Below are 21,024 nucleotides of genomic sequence, written 5' to 3'. Positions count from 1 at the left end.
CCTACTGGTCTGTATCAATTTTCTATCAAGTTCAGGGGCGCTCAGTTATGGAACAGTTCTCTCGAACACACACACACACACACACACACACACACACACACACACACACACACACTTTTATTTTTCTGATTACATTCTTATTTGTATTGTATTTTAGTTTTTAAATAGGTGAGATCAACTTTATAAACCCCCCTTGCTTTATTTTTTTTAATCGCACCTGCACTGATCTACTATTATTATTTGTAGCATATTTTGTTGTTACTTTTATCACTGTTTATTTGCTTCTGCAATAAACAATATTATATCATGATCATTTTCCAAGAGTGACCTGGCCTAGAGGCAGCATTATTACAATAATGGACAAACAGTTCAAAAACAATACATATGTAACAAACACAAATGAATATCCAGTTAAAGTGAATGTATTTTTAAAATACATTTGTGTCTATACAAATAAAATTGGCAATTAGAAGTGTTCTAGTATGCGCCATTTAAAAGACGTACATCATAAATGTATTTTTAAAATACATTTGTGTCTTTTAAAAAACATTACACATTCGTGATCTTATTTTGAAGGCAACCGGAAACCTTATAGTTGCTAGCTCCAAAACCGGATGTCCTATAGTTGCTGACGGAACGGAGCTTAGACTTCATAGTATTTCACCAAACTTCCTGTTCCAGTTTTGGCTCCCATGAGCATCAATGGCGTCTGCTATGCAAGCAATGGCGTCGGCCCGCCCCCCTTGGCTGTCCCTTCCTTGTTTTCTAATTTCCTTGCTTCACTGTAAACACTGAGGACCCCAACACTCAGAGCTACCTAAAAGCCTGACTGAAGTGGAACACTTAGCTGCCCAAAGGAATGCCTGAACAAAACAAACGTAATTCTTCTGCCTACACATATACGTCATGTCCTAGTATGAGCGAATAGACGGATTTCCGCGCGACGTCATCACAGAGCAGAATGCGCAATCTGCGCATGCTCGGGGGAAACGAATTGCTGCGCCGTTCACTCTGTTGTTATGTTCGGGAGTTAGATAGCCATAATTCTGCTATTATAGGCATAATAGGCATAATGCTGCTATTATATACAAACAGATCCAACTTCCGACAAATCATTTTTATTGAGTAAACAAGGTATTACAAACTGCATAATTTAATATACTTTCATTAAACCCGGTGAAGATCATTTATTTTATGAATGGACATTTGACCAGAGCTGCTGCGGGTAATGGCGCCCTCTATAGGCTTCCCCCTCCTCCGCGCGGTCATATCCTCTCATGTTTACTAACAGGAAACCTGTCTATAGGGGAAGGGAATCAACGTCACTTGATGCCTTTGTTTGGCCCGGCAAAAACTCGGATGTGTCTCAAAGAATATGATAGAATAGAATAAACGATTACATTATAAAACATACATTAAACACTTCAGCCCTATTCTATACATAGGCTATTTGAAAATAGCAAGCTCACAACGCGTCACGTTGTGAGCTTGTAGATCGGCTATTTTCAAATGTTTTAGTACTTTTACTTTTGCTACTTTAAGTATATTTTGATGCCAATACTTAAGTACTTTTACTCAAGTAACATTTCGAACATATGCCTTTTACTTATAACAGAGTATGTTTATATTGTGGTGTTGCTACTTTTACTTAAAGGAGACACACCATGAATTAAAAAAAAATATTTGATATTTAATATCATATGGTGTATGTCCCTCAAAACATTTTCAAAAGGTTTGAGCCTAAATCAACACTCAGATATACTCATCCCAAGTCAATTCTCTCAGGCTTATAAAGCACTTTCTTTTTTTCTTTTTTTTAATCATTTTTATCCCACGATTTTGTAACCCACATTTTTTCACCCAGTGCCAATTGCCTATGTAATCCTGGGCACTACCTACCCTCTGCCAGCCTAGGGAGAGCCCAAGCTGAAGCTCATGCCTCCTTCAATGCATGAGGAGCAAGCAGGCCGCTTCTTATCACCCGACAGGGGGGAGTTTCCCTGGTTGGACATAGCGCGTGGAAGGAACACGTTATTCCAACCAGTTCCCTTCTCCTCCATCAGGCGCCCCGGCTGACCAGGGGGAGGCAGTATAGTGACCAGGATTACTACATGTTTTTGTGAGGGTATTAACTACCCTAGGAGACACGGGGAGAACATGCAAACTCCACACAGAGTAGGCCCTTTCACCAACCCCACCTAGGGTATGGGCGCCGATGACGTGGAGGAGAGAACACGCCCCCAGCGCCCACAGAGTCCCTGGCGGGAATCGAACCCAGGACCTTCTAGCTGTGAGGCGACAGCGCTACCGACTGCGCCACCGTGCCCCTATAAAGCACTTTCAGCTGCAATACCAAAACGTCCTGTTGGGCAGAGGGGTGCTACTGAGCAATTCTAAATACTCAGAATGCATCAAAATACATGGGCAGAAAGTTTGGTGATGTAAGCAAACTTGCCATTCTGAGATGGCCTGTTCAGACACGCCCATTTTGAAAATCTCTGAAATGAGAATGAATGACTGAATGTTAAAAAAAAATATTTTTTGGGGTACAAGAGACACTGGGGAGCCCAAAAAATACAAAAAAAAAAAAAAAAAAAGTGAAATTCATGGTGTGTCTCCTTTAAAGTAAAATATCTGAGTACTGTCCCTTTAAGTGTCTCTATGACGTCATCATAGTTGCGCCTCGAGTCGCTCTCAGTTGATGCAGGATTCAAAGCAGCTATTGTTTATTTACTCTGTTTATTTCACCTCTTTATATCCTTTAATAGACCATGGAACACAACTGTATGACATTATAAATGCCTTAGGTGTCTTATGTTCAAATATATATATAAGGTTGTAAATGCTTTTTAGCAGCTTTTATAGTAGACGACGTGTTTCTGAATATTCAGGGTTCTTTCCTCGTGTGAAGCTGAACCCGTTGTCTAGTTTTATAACTCTATGTAGCTTAATGTGTAAATGATTAGGAGCTCATGAACCCGTTAATCTTGCCCCCCCCCCCCCCCCCTCTCTCTCTATCGCGTGCTCTCTCTCACACACACACACACACACACACACACACACACACACACACACACACACACCGTTTTGAGCTTGTAGATCGTCTATTTTCACTATTCAAAATGTTTTAATAATAACAGTAAAAAAGGAAGGTGTAAAGCACATCGGGCAGCATGTTGTCATGTTGTTCAGTATGTAATGATGCATGATTCAGTATTTTAGCGGTTAAACTGTAAGGTAGATATTTTAGAGCAGGGTTCTTCAACAGTGGGTCCGGGACCCCTAGGGGGTCCTCAGAGTTACCACAGGGGGGCCGTCAAATATCTGTGTGATAGGAATGTTTGTGTGTGTGTGTATGTATATGTATATATATATATATATATATATATATATATATATATATATATATATATATAAATAATTAGGGGTGTATCGATACAGTAACTGCATCAAAATGTCGATTTTAATTTCAACAATCGAAGTATATCGATATGTACAGCAGCATACCGTTCCGTATCGTTTGACCTTGTATCGTATATTGGTTTGCAATACAAATAATCGATTGTATCGATACTAAGTTCTTGTGCATTGTATTTAGCAATTTGAGCTCATTCACTGCCAGGAATTAATTCATTAATTAATTCATCCGTCTACTTTACCATTGCCAGCGAAAATGGCGATTTTACTGTACCTTTGAAAAGTCATGGAATATTTTCTGTGACCGAGATCCCCACGGACAGGGGCTCGTTGAACGCACGGGGGTCCGGTAGCGTCGGGGGGAAACAATTGGCGTGCGGCCCTCCAATCTGTTCCTTTCCGTATAGCTACACTTGGTCTAACGATAAAATGTGTGTTCATGTCAAGGTGCGAGTTTGTCCATGTGTGTTCAAATACAATGCACATGTATTTGCCAGAGAAGCACTGTGTTTACTTATTTATATCCATAATAATAAATGTTTCCCTTATTAAACCTGCACTATCCACACGTTTCACACAGATAGAATGTCTTTGCTAAATAGTTACTGTAATTTTAAATCATTGAATTATATCGTATTGTGTATGTGTAAATCTTATATATATATACTGTATTATGTTCCGTTTATAATGTTTGAAATTAAAAAAAAAAAAAGAAAACTGTACAGGAGTGACTATAGTTGAAATTAGCTTGCTACCTTGTAAGACTGCATACAAATAATTTTAAATCAACTCTTTGACCAACAAGGTCGACTAGGGACAAAGAGACATCACTGCAACATTGTCTTAGATTGGATCATAGAATTCATTATAATTTAATTATACATTATGGTTTTTGATAGTTAGAGCAGTGAGTCCAATAGTAACAGGAGTACATGCCATTGTAGACATTTCTAGATGTCCAGCTGTTTGTGGAATTTAGAAAATGTTTCTCTTCATTGTTTGACTGTTCAACTAGATTTATTTTAGTTATAATATAGCTCTAGTCTAAATTGAATATTCACATTGTTTCCTTTTTTACTGTGTGTGTGTGTGCGTGTGCGTGTGCGTGTGTGTGTGTGTGTGTGTGTGTGTGCGCGCATGCATGAGAGCAGATCATTCCAATGACTCGGCCATGAGTGAAGACCTGAGCTCTGCTGCCCCCTGGAGGACTGCTGCCTCCATGCCTCCCATCTTCACCCTTCAGGAAAACAATAACCACAGTGAGACACACACACACACACACACACACACACACACACACACACACACACACACACACACACACACACACACACACACACACACACACACACACACACAATAACATTTTAATAACTAACTGTTTATTAAAATGCTCCATCAGACCGCCTAACTGTATGATAATATTCATATTATGTTTTATGCCATTACCTATAGCTTATATCGTTATAAATTCAGATTTTCATTATATTGTATTTTTATTTTTATTTGATTTTATTAAGGATCCCATTACCTGGTGCCATAGCAACCAGCTAGTCTTCCTGGGGCCTATTTCACGAAAGCAGAAATAGGGGTTAAGCCTGGATTTAACAGCTATCCTGGCTTAATTTATCCAGGATTAGCCATGAATCAGAGCGGCTTCACACTATGGTCCCGGGTGCGCACCCTGGGCCACTTGGCTGATATTGTGGTAGTGTGAACGTAGCGAACCGTTCCCCGTAACGCATCACCGTTCCATACCCGAAACCACCTCGGGAGGTAGTTTCGGGTCCGATTGCTGCGGAGTCGGGAACGGAACGCGGCAGTGTGAATCCATCCGTACCAAGAGAAGGAAGTGGACTGTTAATCATATATCATTTATACATTTTTATAATGACGCATTATTTTAGCTGGGTTATACCTTCTCATAGTTATACTTGAATGTTGACAAGAAATAATAATCCCGCTAGTGTTTGAGTAGCGCGAGCCGTGAAAAATAATAAACAAAAAACACATGTGTGGCGAACGTATTTGTAAGGATAAATACACCAAGGATTAGTCCGTGACGTGGCGTCACTGCTAAATTACAAAGGATGCGTCCGTGACGCCAATATCATATTAACAGACGACAGTGCATTTCGAGGTTTCAAAGACCAGTGCACACACTGCTTTGGTTGTGTATTGTTGATCTGTTGTTATTATAACTCAAGACAACGTCAGGAACACAGTCAAACTTTATTATTCACTCTAGAATGACTTTTCTTCTGTGAATGACATTCGCTCTCCCAAAGCGTCATAGTCCACAGCGCCCCCATGAGGCACCTATTTACCATTACTGTTAAATGAAATGGTCTCGAGTCTTGGCCAGTGTGAATGCTGGCCAACCAAGCGCACTCGGGAACGGAGGGGGAACGCTTCGCTTCAAACGCACCCAATATGAAACCGCCCTCAGTTTCATGAAAGGTGAATTATCTTGCCAGATTAGTTTAGCCAGTTCACCCTGGATAACTTTAACCATAACTCGGTTTCACAAAAGAAAATTGAAGCAATCCTACCTTAGTTACCATGGAAATTCAGCTGTGAAGTTAGCCTGGTCCGGACCAGGCTAACAGTCCAGATTTATTAGCCTCGGAATCCCAGCCTTTTTTTTTGTTTCAAAAGAAAAACGTCTGGGCGAACGGTGCAGGAACGATGGTCTTAGGACCTTGTTAACTCCTAACCAACCAGAGTGCAGAGGGGCGTCGCTCTAAATTTGGTGACGTCAGCCTGCTCCGTGCACAGACCGGGGGGGGGGGGGGGGGGGGGGGGGGGGGGGGGCGGGGACATAGATTGGTGAAGCAATCGGAGGACGCGCCTTGCTCCAGGCGCCTGGGTTTGGATCCGCCCTTCGAGACCATGGATTCCTCTCGTTCTCTCAGTCTAAGATTTATTAATCCAGTGCCTTGTTCTTCAAGTTTTGTAAAATAGCTGTTAGTCCAATCCTCCAATCGTAAACCAATTACTTTTTCCACAGTTAATTCAACACATATGTTTGTATATGGACTCATTTTAAAGACCCTGCATTCAAATAAAATGAAATAAATACAATAAGATATAATCAATTTAATTATATTACTGAAATAGTGTGTGACCATGAATCATACTTGTTTCACAATGACTCATGTGACATGTCATTGTCACTCAGTTAACACTATCTAACTATATAAATGGCGAGCGACTTCCGCACCCTAGGTGCGACACCCCACAGCTCTGTTATCGAATAAACAACGCACCGCCAGACCACATGTCGCCAACTGACTCGCCACGGCGGCCGCGCTGAATTTACGCGTCGCGTAGGGGACCTCTCATTGCTCACTACACCTTTTCCACCGCGCAACATAATTAATTCTACTCACCAAATGTCGGACAAAACGGAAGGGGAGGCAGCTTCGTACCGTTTACCGTGCACACCACCGACACCGCACGGCGACGGGTTTCGCCGAAACAACACGAGCGGCCGCCATTGCACTCTGCCCATGTCCTCCACAACAGCACACACACACAGCTCCTTTGCTTCAACCCCCCCCCCTTCTTACGTACCTCCTTTGTTCCACCCAGGCCGTTACTTTCACTTCACTCATGTCTCGATCACAATATGTCCGTCCTTCACGTGCCATGTTCATCCCAAACACAAAAACAAACAGCCACCGCCACAGCACAGCACGCTGCCCAGGGTAATATGGTAAACAAACCTGCCTAGGTTCATGACACCACAGGACTCGACAGTGATGTCATCATTATGCAACCCGGAAGTACAAATACCAAGGATAGGTCAGTGATGTCAGTCGGGTTGACAAGTTTGCTGCCAGGTTTTAAAAAACAAGCGACAGAAACAAGCAAACCGTGCATGAAAAAAACAAAAACTGCCGAAGGGGTCCGCCATGTTCCAGGGGGGTCCCCGGGGGTCCCAACACTCACAGGGGTCGGCGGACCACCAGGGGGTCCGCGGACCACCAAAGTAACAATCACTATTAACATTTTTTCCAAATTTCTTTTTTTTTTTTTTTTTTTTTTTTTTCCTTTTTGGACACTTTCACTCCGGCGATTTGGGTACCCCAATATACACGCACCCACGCTGGGCCCCGTGCGCGGCTGGGGTTGAGGGGGGCGTAGCCCCCCGAAACTCTAGTAGTTCATATTGTTGTTAGATGTTTGATAATATATTACAGATTTTCTTTTAGATTATAAAAAAAATGGCTGATTCTTGTCCACCTTTGGAGTTACATCATGGCAAGGTAACTACACAACCCAAACCTCTACCAAAGTGGTCTTGCCCTTTAAACAGTAAATCTGATCACAAACCTATGAGTTTTTCCACACTAATTCAATTCTTATGCAAAAATCGAGTCGAATCGAATCTACAAGCCTGAAAAAAAAAAGCCTTTCCCCGTGAACCGGGGACCCCCATTGCCCCCGTGGACGGAAATGCAGATATATAAATAGATAGATTCCATGTAATGTCAACATTGCATGGCGCATATAATATAGCTTGTTGATTGTAGATTAGTAGGCGATAATTCCAATATTCACTTAAACTCCTCATGTTTAAGCCTAACTGAATTATATTTATGGACTTGTAGGGGAGAGTGAGGTAATGTGAGACACTTTTTACATTTTCTCCCCTCTAGGTGAGCTAAAATGATATATCAGTAAAATGTACACATTTCCCATACATTTGGGATGTTTCCTAACAATGGACATTATCAGAATGTATTCAAGACAAAAGGCAGTGAAAATATGATTGTTTTAAAAAAAGTTTTCCCCAGGTCTGGGGTAAACCGAGACAAACCAGAAAAATCAATGGGGTAAACTGATCCACTTACTTTTTTCAGTTTAAAACTACCATAAAAACACATGTTCTAACAGTTAGAATACCGACAGCTAGCTTGACAACCACACATTCCAGAACTAATGTCAGACTAGTAACAGAATCATGGCAATTGGTCATTAAGCACCTTTTGCTCTACACAATTGGAAGGTGTCTCACTTTACCCCAACCGAGACAAACCAGTTTTAACCAATCAAACCAATATTAGATTATCAAACCAATTGGATTATCAAACCAATATTAGATTAAACTATGTTTAAGTACTAAACTTAACTTTGAGACAGTTTCCCACTGTACCCCAAGCCATTTGTCTCACTTTACCCCACAGCCACATTTTGGTGAAAAGGAGCACTTTTAGCAATTCTGGCTAATCTTCAATTAGTATTAATCACATGGATGTATAGGTTTGTAGTTCATCAACATGCATGACATAAGTTTTTCTACCTGAATCAATTTTCTTTGACACAACAGCTGATTATGTTGACAGCCCAAAAAATTACTTTTACATGCAAAAAACATATTTTAGTGAAAAAAACATGCTAACTACAGCACAATGAGGTCCTCTCCTCCATGGTAAGTGGGAAATGGGAGGGGCTTCAAAATCTAATGGTCATATGACCACACAGGTGTTGTGGTCAGGTGATAAGGGGGGTGTCTCACTTTACCCTGTGTCTCACATTACCTCACTCTCCCCTACATAATTTGCATATATTTTTGGACGACTTTTGCATTTAATTTGTCGGATATACTTTGCCACGCTTTCTCCCTGGATCTATTTAGTGCGGCCGTGTTTCCTTTCTTGCTTATTATACATTTTACTTCCTCGTATGATTCCATGAGCTGCTGCAGTGCTGCTGTTCAGCCACAGAGAAGAACGCCACTCTGGTTTGGGCTCCATGATTGGTCAAGTTCAAGGATTCTGCTATCGACTTTCATGGCCTTTTACAGGAATATGTGAAGCCTGGCTTTACCATCCTGGCTCGACACAGTCTGGTTTGACAAAGTCTAGCTTGACAAAAGTAGCTCTTTCTCAGCCTGGCTTGGTGTTCGTGGACCGGAATAAACCAGGCTATACGGAGCAGACTTTGTCAAACCTGGATTTGGCTTAAATCCAGGCTTATTTTTGTGAAATAGACCCCTGGGGTCCACATAAAAACATACAAACACATACTAACTAAATGATTAAATGTCAGTACTCAACACACAATACATATTGGACACTAAAATACTGAAATTACATATGAAAAAATAACAGTAAACAAAAAGACAAAAACACTTTACAGTGTTAAATAAAAATGTAGATAATTTTTAAAAGTAAATTTACTGTAAATGCAGCAGAGGTTTGGAGGCAGGTTATTCCAAAGAGACCATGATCTATAAATAAAAGATCTCTTTAGGCATTGGTTTATGGACCATAAAGCTGATATCGTTTCTGTCCGGCAGAAAAAGGCTAACTCCATTTTTCCGCTTTTGCATTTTTTTCCATAAATCAGTGCTATTGAACACCCTTTACGTCTGTGTGTTGATTAAAAAAAAATTTAACCAATGAAAAGTATAAAAAAATGAGGGCACGGTGGGGCAGTCGGTAGCGCTGTCGCCTCACAGCTAGAAGGTCCTGGGTTCGATTCCCGCCGGGGACGCTGTGGGTGCTGGGGGTGTGTCTTCTCCTCCGCGTCATCAGCGCCCATACTGGGTTGGCGAAAGGGCCCACTCTGTGTGGAGTTTGCATGTTCTCCCCGTGTCTCTCAGGGTAGGGGGAGTTAATACCATCACAAAAACATGTAGTAATCCTGGTCACTATAACGCCTCCCCCATGACAGCCGGGGCGCCTGATGGAGGGGAAGGGAACTGGTTGGAATAACGTGTTCCTTCCACGCGCTACGTCCAACCAGGGAAACTCCCACCTGTCAGGTGACAAGAAGGTCAGTTGGCTCCAGGCCCCACCCCCCTTTGACCTCAAACCTCATTGTGAGCATTGAGGTCCATTTAGCTGTACTCAATGATGAACAAAACCTCCTAACTCCACTTTTTGTTTTGTTTTTGTCATTTCCTGACAAATCAACATTTTGGAGTTAGCTGGTTGCTGCCGGACAGCAGAGATGTGCGACTTATTATGAGTGCCTTAGGTAAACAGAATATCCTCCTATAATTTGACTAACCTCTGTTTGTCTGTAGTGGTCTCATGGTGAAGCTGCCCGGTTCTCCTCAGTGGCTGGAGCAATTGCTCTGATTTTGCACACAGCCATTGACCATTACCATCTGACCTTAACTGCGAAGCCCGTTTTTCAATTTCTCAGCTTCTTATTAGCGTTTATGTGTCAAACAATAGGAGATCTTGTGCTTCAGAATGCATAGGATCAATCTCAAACTCAATCACACACAAATGTCGGACCTCAGAACAGACAAAGCTAGAACAGAATTAATGGAATGAATATTATAAACAATAAAGAGCATGACATCAAGCACGATAATATAACATAATGAACACATCTAGAAAAGCTAGATGTGGGTTATGCCTCCCGAACGAATACTGTTTCCTCATGTAAATTGAAAACATTAAAAACAAACAATCAAACATTACACAGTGGTTTCTTTAATATCTAATCTACAGTAAACTATTTGAAACCGATTGCCTGTAGATTATAGCCACAACAAATCATATCTCAGTCATGCATCTCATAAAGTTCCACCAGAGCAACGTCTGAGCTAGGGGAGTCAGGGGACATATGAAAGGAGAAGCCGACAACAGGTCAATTTAGACGGTTACATGAGTATCACCTCCCACCCCAGGACGAGACATGCCGGTTCTCTGAACTCTCAGAGAACGTCATGGCATATTTAAAATGGGCTCAGTCATGGTGAATTGAGCACATATATCAAGTTTAAACAACAATATACTATCCTAAAAAACCTTACAAGTAAATTCCGTGCCAGAAAAGCAACGTTTTGAGCTCTTATGGGGGCAAAAATATTGAATTGAATTGTGTTGCGTTGAATTGTGGAACTTGGATATCCACCGAAGTGCTTGAAGCGTGCATCGGGTGTATGCTTAAAAACGGGGGGAAATAGGGCACATTCGAAGGGTAGATTTGAAGCCGTCTACGCAATGGCACTTGTCAAATCCGCACTTTGCAGGATCCAACTGTGGACCCTTACAGTTCTGACAGTGTTAAGGGGGTTTAGGAACCAAGTGGACCCTTACAGTTCTAACAGTGTTAAGGGGGTTTAGGAACCAAGTGGACCCTTACAGTTCTAACACTGTTAAGGGGGTTTAGGAACCAAGTGGACCCTTATAGTTCTAACACTGTTAACACATTGATTGCCAAGATATTAAACATAGTTTTCTATCCCCGTGCCGGCGTATAATTACCTCAATCCGATGATATTTGAAACCCAGTGGAACCGACATTGTGTAAAAAAAACACACGAAAAAAGTTTCCTGTGAGTAGACGGAAGGATCTGTGTATCCATGGGAACGACAAGTTTCCAACCGCGATCCGCCATTTTGGAGCTTTGGTCCGCTGAAAACGGGTGGTTTTCAATTGAAAAAAAAGAAACTGAGTTACAGCTGTTTTTCTGAAAATCCCATCATTGGGGCGGGTGGAAGTGACGTTTTTTGGAATGATGTCACATCCACATTTTTCTTCTCTGAGAGACGATCGATCATTCCAAAGCTGTGTTAGGTCGCCCCTTGTGGAATTTTTCACAAGTCATCGTGTCATAACAAACCAGTGGTGCCATGTCGGCTTATTTCATGCAAGATTTGGCTTATTTTTCACGTAAGATTTGACTTGTTTTTAGAGGTAACTTTGCTTATTTCTCTCACAAGACTTGGCAACGCTGGCTACACAAACCAGAGGAAGAGGATAATAATGAGCGCAGTGTCTTTACAAACTAGAAGTTTGGCTTGCTGCGCGGGTTGTCTCTCTCTGTGCGTGTGTGTCTCTCTCTCTCTCTCTCTCTCTCTCTCTCTCTCTCTCTCTCTCTCTCTCTCTCTCTCTGTCTCTCGCTCTCTCTCTCTCGCTCTCTCCCCCCCCCCCCCCCGCCAGTGGAGCGTGATTGTCGCACCTGATTGGCAGGGTTGGGAAGTAACATAACATGTAACGCCGTTACGTATTACGTAATCAGAGTACATTTTAAAATGTGTAATCTGGATTACAGTAACAGGGGTGTTGTAACGGGGGTTACAGGCGGATTACTTCCCCTTATCAATTTTACAAACAAGTTATAAATTATTATAACACCAAACAACCACCCGCCAGAACGCACACTCCGCACAGGCTGCAACGGATGCGTGGAGACGGCCAGGAAGTATTATAAATGTAATTGTGCTGTTTACATTTTTTGCCTAATAAAATCAATCAAAGCTACAAGCTACCATTCATTTTCCATTGTCCATTTGGACAATGGACAAAATACTTGTTCCCCCAAAATTTGGCTCATCCATGAGTAAAAATGCATTCTACTATGCTGCCACCAAAACGTGGAACGACCTACCAAAAGATCTCGACTCCCTACCCAAACTCAAAACTAACCTAAAAGAAAAACCTTTGAAAACCTTTGTAGTAGCATCCTCTGTGCCCTGCCCCCACCCTTCCTTTTTCTGTAAATATACATTCTGCTGCAACCGGAGCTAATGTAAAGCTAATGTGTGTATTGTATTGTATTAGAGATTCGGGCTGCTGCGCGGCCCTCCCGTCTAGCCGCTGCGCGGGGCTCCCGTCTAGTAGCCTGGCCCGCACATCGGAGACGGAGACAGCAGAGCAAATCGAAAGCGAAACCTAACTGCAACATGCAAACCAAAAGCGAAGTGAGACCTACATTGTTGGAGACCCAGACAGACAAACAGCTTATAGAGGCAGACACACAAACAGCCACGCATGCGCGCGACTCTCTATTGTATATTAGGATGTTTCACTGATGAATTGAGTGGACCACAGTAGAAAAAGGTCCCCTATTTGTGTTATCCATTTAACACATCGGGTGCCGAACACGGTCTGAACCGTGAGTTTAGTCTTTTTGTTTTTTTCGTTTTTCTCCGCGCGGGCGGGGCTAGAGCAGCTCTGGGAGCACCCATTGTAATCCTGCGAAGGAAGTGCCAGATCGCTCACCGGAAACATTTTTTTTTTCCCATCCGCTTCCTGTCTATTTCCTACTTTGAAACGCCTATATCTCCGAATCTGTTTCCTGTGGGGAAAACCGGTCATGCGCGATGCGCGATCCCCCCCCGTTGTAACTAGCGAGGGAAATGTTATGGTTCCAGGCTGTAGCCAGGCTCATGGCACAACATGAATCGATGCTTTTTTTTGCGTGGATTTGCTTGTAACGCACGCGGAAGCTTTAAACAGCAAAGCGCAGTCAATGGGGAGAATGCTGGCACCCACGGTAAGTTGTTATGAAAAAATGCTGGCACCCGATGTGTTAACATAACCTTTGACTGTACTACCTGCACTTTTAACTCATTGACTGCCAAGAAATATTTTTCTTATTCTTTTCTTATTTTTTATTTTTTTTACTTTTACCACACAGAATCAGGAGATAACATGCATACAAACTGGCTCAATAGCGCCCCGTGCCAAACAGGACAATGTGGTATTGCAGGTGAAAGTGCTTTATAAGCCAGAGAGAAGTTATTTGGAATGAGTATATCTGAGGCTTGATTTAGGCTCAAACCTTTTGAAAAACGTTTGAGGGACATAAACAATATGATATTAAATATTATTATTATTTTTTAAATTCATGGTGTAGACCCTTTAAAACATCATATACCGTCCCCTTGCCAGCGAAAAGAGCGATTTTACTGTAGCCTACCTTTGAAAAATCATGGTATATTCTCTCTCTCACATGTGCAGACACGTGCACACACACACGCACACTCAATACGCAGACACTCGCACCCACACATTCAAGGTACTTGTTGTCTTATGTTTTATTACTATGCTTAACTACTTGTTTATCATTTTAGGTGAGAACCTTTTATAAGCCCTATATGGGTTTTCTTTCTCATCTACATTTTTGCTGTGTTATAATAATGTTACCTTTTGTACTGTATTTTATTGTGCAAATAAATCTAAATCAAGTCAAGAAGTCGAGAAGGGGTGCATTTCTCCTTTCCGACATGTCGCCTTTCCGACGTTGACGAACCCTATACCTAACCCTAACCCTAACCGCACGCGGAAGCCACTAGTCGGAGTGGTGAGATGTCGGAATGGAGAGTGAACACCGGAGAGAAGATGGCGCCGATGCAGGGCGCCGTCGCAAGAGCTGCTCTATGTTCTCTGTTTTGTTTGTTTTTATTGTTGAATGTATCTGTCTTCGAGACTCTTGCAGTTGTTGGATATAGCCGTGAATCACTCCTGCAAATACGGGAGTTCTCCCATGCAAATCGCGAAAACAGATGCGGCGATTTTGATGCTTGCCCTACCAGAGGAGCCAAGTCCCAGCAGCGCTACAGCCGTCAACACAGCGGCAGGCACGGGGGCTACAGCGGAGGCACACTCGGTGACAACGCCGACCGACAGAATGACGGCCACATAGGGGGTGAGACGCATCGGCGAAAACACCGAGGCAAGCGTGGGGGTCTCCAGGCGAGACTACGTGATCGCCCGTTCAAGATCCCGCTGCCGTCCATCTACCTGGCAAATGTGAACTCCCTGTCTAACAAAAAGGATGATCTGCTAAGTCGAATCCACTTCCAGCGCGAGGCTAGGGACTGCTCCGTGTTTTGTCTCACGGAGACCTGGCTCAAAGACAACATCTCGGATACAGCCATACAACCACCTGGCTTTACTGTGTTCCGCACCGACCGAGAGAAGGAGAGCACCGGAAAAACAAAAGGTGGTGGAGTCTGCTTTCTAATAAATGAGACTTGGTGCACGGACATTGTTGCTATGAACAAAACCTGTACTGCTAATCTTGAATGTCTAACAATCAAATGTCGCCCTTTTTTATCTCCCTAGAGAGTTCTCTTCCGTGTTCCTTTCTGCTGTCTATATTCATCCTCGTGCTGACGCCACCATTGCTCTGAGTGAATTAGTGGACATTATTCATAAATATGAAGATTCTTACTCAGATGCAGTGTTCATAGCAGCTGGCGATTTTAATCACTGTAATTTAAAATCTTCACTTCCAAACTACTACCAGCATGTCAAACATCCTACTAGGGGCGTGAAAACCCTTGACAAATGTTACAGCAACATAAAAGCTGCTTATCGGTCACTGCCAAGACCAGCCTTTGGTAAATCAGACCATCATTCTATGCTTCTCCTGCCCACTTACAAGCAGAAGAACATATCGACTAAACCTGTTGTACGCTCCGTCCAATGCTGGTCAAATGATGCTGAGTTACAACTAATGGGATGTTTTGACTCCACTGACTGGAATGTTTTCAAATCGGAAGATATTGACCAATACTGTGACTCTGTGACTGGTTACATTAACTTTTGCATTGACTCATGTGTTCCTCGCAAGATGGTCAAGCAGTTCTCAAATCAGAAACAATGGTTTAACTCTGATGTCAGAGCAAAACTGACTGAACGTTCACTTGCTTTCAATTCTGGGGATGCCACAAGATATAAGCTGGCCAAGTATTCACTTGAGCGGTCAGTAAAAGCTGCCAAGCGCTCATATGGAGTACGTATCGAGGGTCACTTTAGCGAAAATGACCCCCGACGCATGTGGCAGGGCTTAGAAAATGTAACTTCATACAAACCCAGGACCACCACTCCAGCCTGTGATGACCCCTCTCTTCCTAATGCCCTAAACCTGTTTTATTCTAGGTTTGATGTCATGAACACTGAGCCACCTGTTTTCAAGCCCTCCAACACCAGCGACCTCTCTGTGCTGTCCGTGACAGAACCTGAGGTTCGCAGGGTCCTGTCAAGAACCAAGGCTAGAAAAGCCGCCGGCCCTGACGGCATTCCCGCCCGTGTTGCGAGATCCTGTTCCGAACAGCTTGCCCCTGTGCTCACTGACCTTTTTAATTTATCTTTGCAGCTTCGCTCCGTTCCTAGGAGTTTTAAGGAATCTACTGTTATTCCAGTACCAAAAAAAAACATTGTCACATGTCACAATGATTACAGACCGATTGCACTAACCTCAGTGTTAATGAAATGTCTGGAACGCTTAGTGCTTGACTACATAAAAAAACAGATTCCCCCTTCCTTTGATCCTTGGCAATTTGCCTACAGAAAAAACAGATCAGTAGAGGATGCCATATCCATAGCCTTGCACTCCGTCTATCAGCACCTAGACAAGAGCAATTCCTATGTAAGGATGCTGTTCATAGATTACAGCTCTGCGTTTAATACGCTCATTCCCTCTATTCTGATCCCCAAACTGCAGGGTCTTGGGTTATGTGACTCAATCTGTAAATGGATTTTTAGTTTTTTAATCCTAAAGCCACAAAAAGTCAGAATCGGTAACGTCCTGTCTGATACAATGATCCTGAGTACTGGTTCTCCTCAAGGCTGTATTCTCAGCTCCTTTTTGTTACCCTCTTGTACCCTCTTTACTCATGACTGTTTTGCTCACCACCTCAACAATCTAATCGTAAAATATGCGGACGATACCACCATCATCGGGCTGATAAAATCCGATGATGAGTCCAATTACAGATCAGAGGTTCAGAACCTAGTTAGGTGGAGCGAGGCCAACAACTTCATTCTTAATGCTTCAAAAACGAAGGAGCTCATCATTGATTTCCGCCGTAATAAGACACCTCCTCATCCCCTAACAATCAATGGTACAGAGGTTGAGATGGTAAAAAGTATACAATTTCTTGGTATAACCTTTTCGGAGGATCTCAGCTGGCACTCTAATGCTGCGTTCACACGGGCAGATTAAAAGATACAAAGCTACAAAGATTCACTGCATCTTTGTCGCTGTGTCGCTTTGCAACTTTTTCTCAACACGTCGGTGACGTCATCACGCGCGCATACGCGGTGACGTGTGTCGGAGGCGGAGCGGAGTGTTGGCGCGACTTCCAGAGAGAGGCGGAGCGTGCAGTTGGCGCGACTTCTAGAGAAAAACAACAATGGAGATGGAGAATGAAAATCAACTGAGAGCTCTTGTGGAGCTAGGCATTATTTATATGCATTGGAAGAAGTTTCGCAAGACAAGGAAAAGACGTCGCGAGTTCTGGGTCCATCCAATCCTGTACAGACGCCAAAAACACGGCGAATTCCACCATCTCGTACAGGAAATGCGACTGTACGAACCCAGGTTCAAACGCTATTTTAGGCTAAACGTTAGCCAGTTTGATCATGTACTGTCCATGGTAGGGCCCCGAATTGCCAAGGAAGACACTACAATGCGCGAGGCCATATCTCCAGGCCAACGACTTGCCATTTGCCTTCGATGAGTTTATTGTTTTTTATTAATTAATCCTACTACTCATTATCTACTTGTCCTGGAACCAAATCTACCACTGTTGCAGGCAGCGACGGGTAGCTTCTTGTGTTTGTTTATGCAGCTACTAGTAGTCAGTGGTGTTGGTGTAAACTAAGTACATTTACTCAAGTACTGTACTCAAGTACAATTTTGAGGTATTTCTTTTACTTACCAGGGGTCTTCAACAGGGGCTCCGAGACCCCTAGGTGGTCCTCAGAGTTACTACAGGGGGGCCGCCAAATCTTTGTGTGATAGGATCATGTTTTGTACACTTGAACCCTAGCATCCCTATTCTGAGTGGAACAATAGCCAAAAATAGCAGATCTACAAGCTCACAACGCCTGTGAGCTTGTAGATCGGCTATTTTTGGCGAAGAGGTTTGCTGTAGGGGTGGGGGAGCAGACAAAGTATTGATGGTTCAAGTGGTTAAATGTCTGAAAAGACACATTAATCCTGATCACTGATGACAGTGCTGTCAAAGTCTATGAAACTATGAAATCTATGAACATTTTTAACCTGCAACACAATTTTATACAATATGATGTAGGGGGTCCTTGGCCTGAAAATGTTGAAGACCCCTGTGAGAGTATTTCCAATTGTTTATACTTTTACTTCTACTCCACTACATTATTTTATACCTACACTATTTGAAAATTGTCGATCTACAAGCTCATTGTGAGCTTGTAGATCGGCTATTTTCAAACATTTTAGTACTTTTACTTTTGATACTTTAAGTACATTTTGCTACCAATACTTGTTTTGTACTTTTACTCAAGTACATTTTGAATTCTGGACTTTTACTTGTAATTATGTTTACCCCCTAAAATGTAGGTGGGTAAAAATAATGTGTTTTTTTTTTTAAATCACTGGAAATAATGTAAAGTATACATGATTTAAAATGCATGGTACCATTATCAGACCAAAATGTACCCTTCAACAGTTGAAGGGTACATTTTGGTTCTTGTTTATGCCCAAAATAACAGGATATCCACAGTTTGTAGCAATATTAGCCCATACTGGCCATCTTTTTGTATGTATTTGACCCTCATTCATAAAATAAATGCAAATATAACATAAATTAAAAAATGGTGCCCACTATTCTAGTTACCCAAGTAGTTGTAGTTGATTTTGCTCTCTAGACTAGAGCGTGGGTCTTCAACAGGGGGTCCTCAAAGTTGGATGCTGGATTTCCCATTAAAATGGTATGTTCTCAATTTAATTTCATTGTGTTTTTCTCAAATCTTATTCATATTATAGATTCCTTGCTACGGGTGATTCATATCGGCAGATTGCAGACAACTACCGAGTTGGAATCTCCACCGTGTCAGGCATTATCACTGAGGTGGCAAGGGAAATATGGAACGCCCTGGTAGATGAGTACATGCCTGTACCATCTCAGGAAGACTGGAGGACCATCGCTGCAGGTTTCAGGGACCGGTGGAACTTCCCCAACTGTGTTGGAGCCATTGACGGGAAGCACGTGGTTATTGAGGCCCCCCTCAACTCTGGATCCATGTACTTTAATTACAAGGGAACGTACTCAATTGTTCTCTTAGCAGTTGTGGATGCCAGGTGTGTAATGTAGTTAATGATGTGCACTGTATATGTTGGAGTTCAGTATAAACACCTCAGAATAATACATAACCACTGTCTAATAACTGTCAATTCACCTCTATGCCAGTCGCTGCTTTAGGATCATTGATGTTGGAGCTTACGGGGGAAGCCCGGATGGGGGTACCTTGGCCAACTCTGCCTTCGGCACAGCCCTCAGGAGAGGGACCCTGAACCTCCCAGAGGCCACTCCACTGCCAGGAGGGGAACACAGAGGACCGCAGCCTCCTGTGTTCATTGGAGATGAGGCCTTTCCCCTGTGCACAAACCTGATGCGGCCCTATTCTGGCAGAAACCTCCCCAAACAGGAGAGGATTCACAACTACCGTTTGTCACGTGCCAGGTTTGTTGTGACTTCTATACATGCCATTTAATTATTTATGATTTATCATCTATTTTCAGCCCTCAATATACTAACTATCTTCAATATATATATATATATATATATATATATATATATATATATATATATATATATATATATATATCCTCCAAACATATATTTTCACCTACAACACAAAATATCAGAGTATCCACTCCCAGACCATTTCAAACAGTACTTCCAGGCAAATTCCAGTTTTCATTCATATCTACAGGCAAGCAAACCAACTACATGTCCCACTATGTAAGACCACCTGGGCGCCGTTCTCTATCAAATTAGTAGGCGGCCCAAGAACTGGCCCAAAATGTGTTTTTGTCTTTTCGGCTCATTATGTACTTTTATATCATTGCTCTCGGGCAGAAACAAGCGATCTCCATATTTCAATTTCTTTTCCCCCCAGGAAAGTAGTATATTACGCGTATGATATATTCTGTTGTGCAAATCAAATAAATCAAAATCTACTATCCAGTATGGAATACAGTATGGGTGGCTAGGGTTTCCAAGTTTAAACTAACTTAGTAATATGCTACGTTCTGTTCATCAGAATAGATAATGTCTGTTTTGAAAGTAGTTTTAAAATGACCACGCTTTATTCTGCATCTAATCTCATCTTGTTTCCTTTTCCCATACATCAGGATGGTGGTGGAAAACTCGTTTGGCATCCTCGCTTCCCAGTGGCGCATGTATAAGCGTGTTGGTGGTATCAGCCCAGAGAACACAGAGGCATGTGTGAAGGCCACGTGCATTCTTCACAACTATCTGCAGAGGACTTCAAGGGATACACCTGGTCCACATCACCCCGACAGAGAGGATCCTTCAGCAGGGCTCTTTGACGTCCAGAGGATGGGGAGCAATAACGCCTCTCGGAGGGCGATGGACGTGAGGGACACCTTTGCTGCTTACTTTTCAGCAGAGGGAGCAGTGCCCTGGCAAGATGGGGCAATATAAGCCGTACCAAACTGAGAACACTGTATATAGTTTCTATATGTATGTATGTATGTACAGTAGTTTCTATCCTGTTTTTTTTCCCAATTTTCAGTACTTTTACTTCTACTCCACTACATCTCAGAGGCAAATATTGTACTTTTACTCCACTGCAATCATTTGAAATGTTTAGTTACTAGTTACTTTGTAGATTTATTATTACAAACCATACAGACAGTAACCACTTCAGTCCTATACATTTGGACGCTGCAATTTGCAATTTTGGCAATTTGAAAATAGCCCATCTACAAGCTCACAATGCATCGCCATGCGACGCATTGAGCTTGTAGATCTGCTATTTTCCAAAATATTTTGATCCATTTTATACATTTGAAAAGTTGTGAAATGGGATATTCTGCATAAAGAGTACTTTCTA

General features: G+C 42.4%; 1 protein-coding gene across 1 annotated transcript; it reads left to right on the top strand.

The window, feature by feature from the left end:
- Nucleotides 1–14,489: 14,489 nt before the first annotated feature.
- On the top strand, nt 14,490–20,612 carry LOC311058982 (uncharacterized protein; the record flags this gene model as incomplete). The annotated part of the gene is made up of 6 exons (XM_084076550.1): nt 14,490–14,566; nt 14,709–15,152; nt 16,060–16,243; nt 18,960–19,243; nt 19,353–19,625; nt 20,300–20,612. The coding sequence occupies 6 exons, from the start codon at nt 14,490–14,492 to the stop codon at nt 20,610–20,612; spliced, it is 1,575 nt and encodes a 524-aa protein (XP_083932676.1).
- Nucleotides 20,613–21,024: the final 412 nt, after the last annotated feature.

Source organism: Gymnoscopelus microlampas (genome assembly GCF_963454915.1).
Source record: "Gymnoscopelus microlampas genome assembly, chromosome: 13".
NCBI classification, from domain to species: Eukaryota; Metazoa; Chordata; class Actinopteri; order Myctophiformes; family Myctophidae; genus Gymnoscopelus; species Gymnoscopelus microlampas.
Note: the sequence above shows the minus strand (reverse complement) of the source record. Positions and strands in the feature narration are given on the sequence as shown.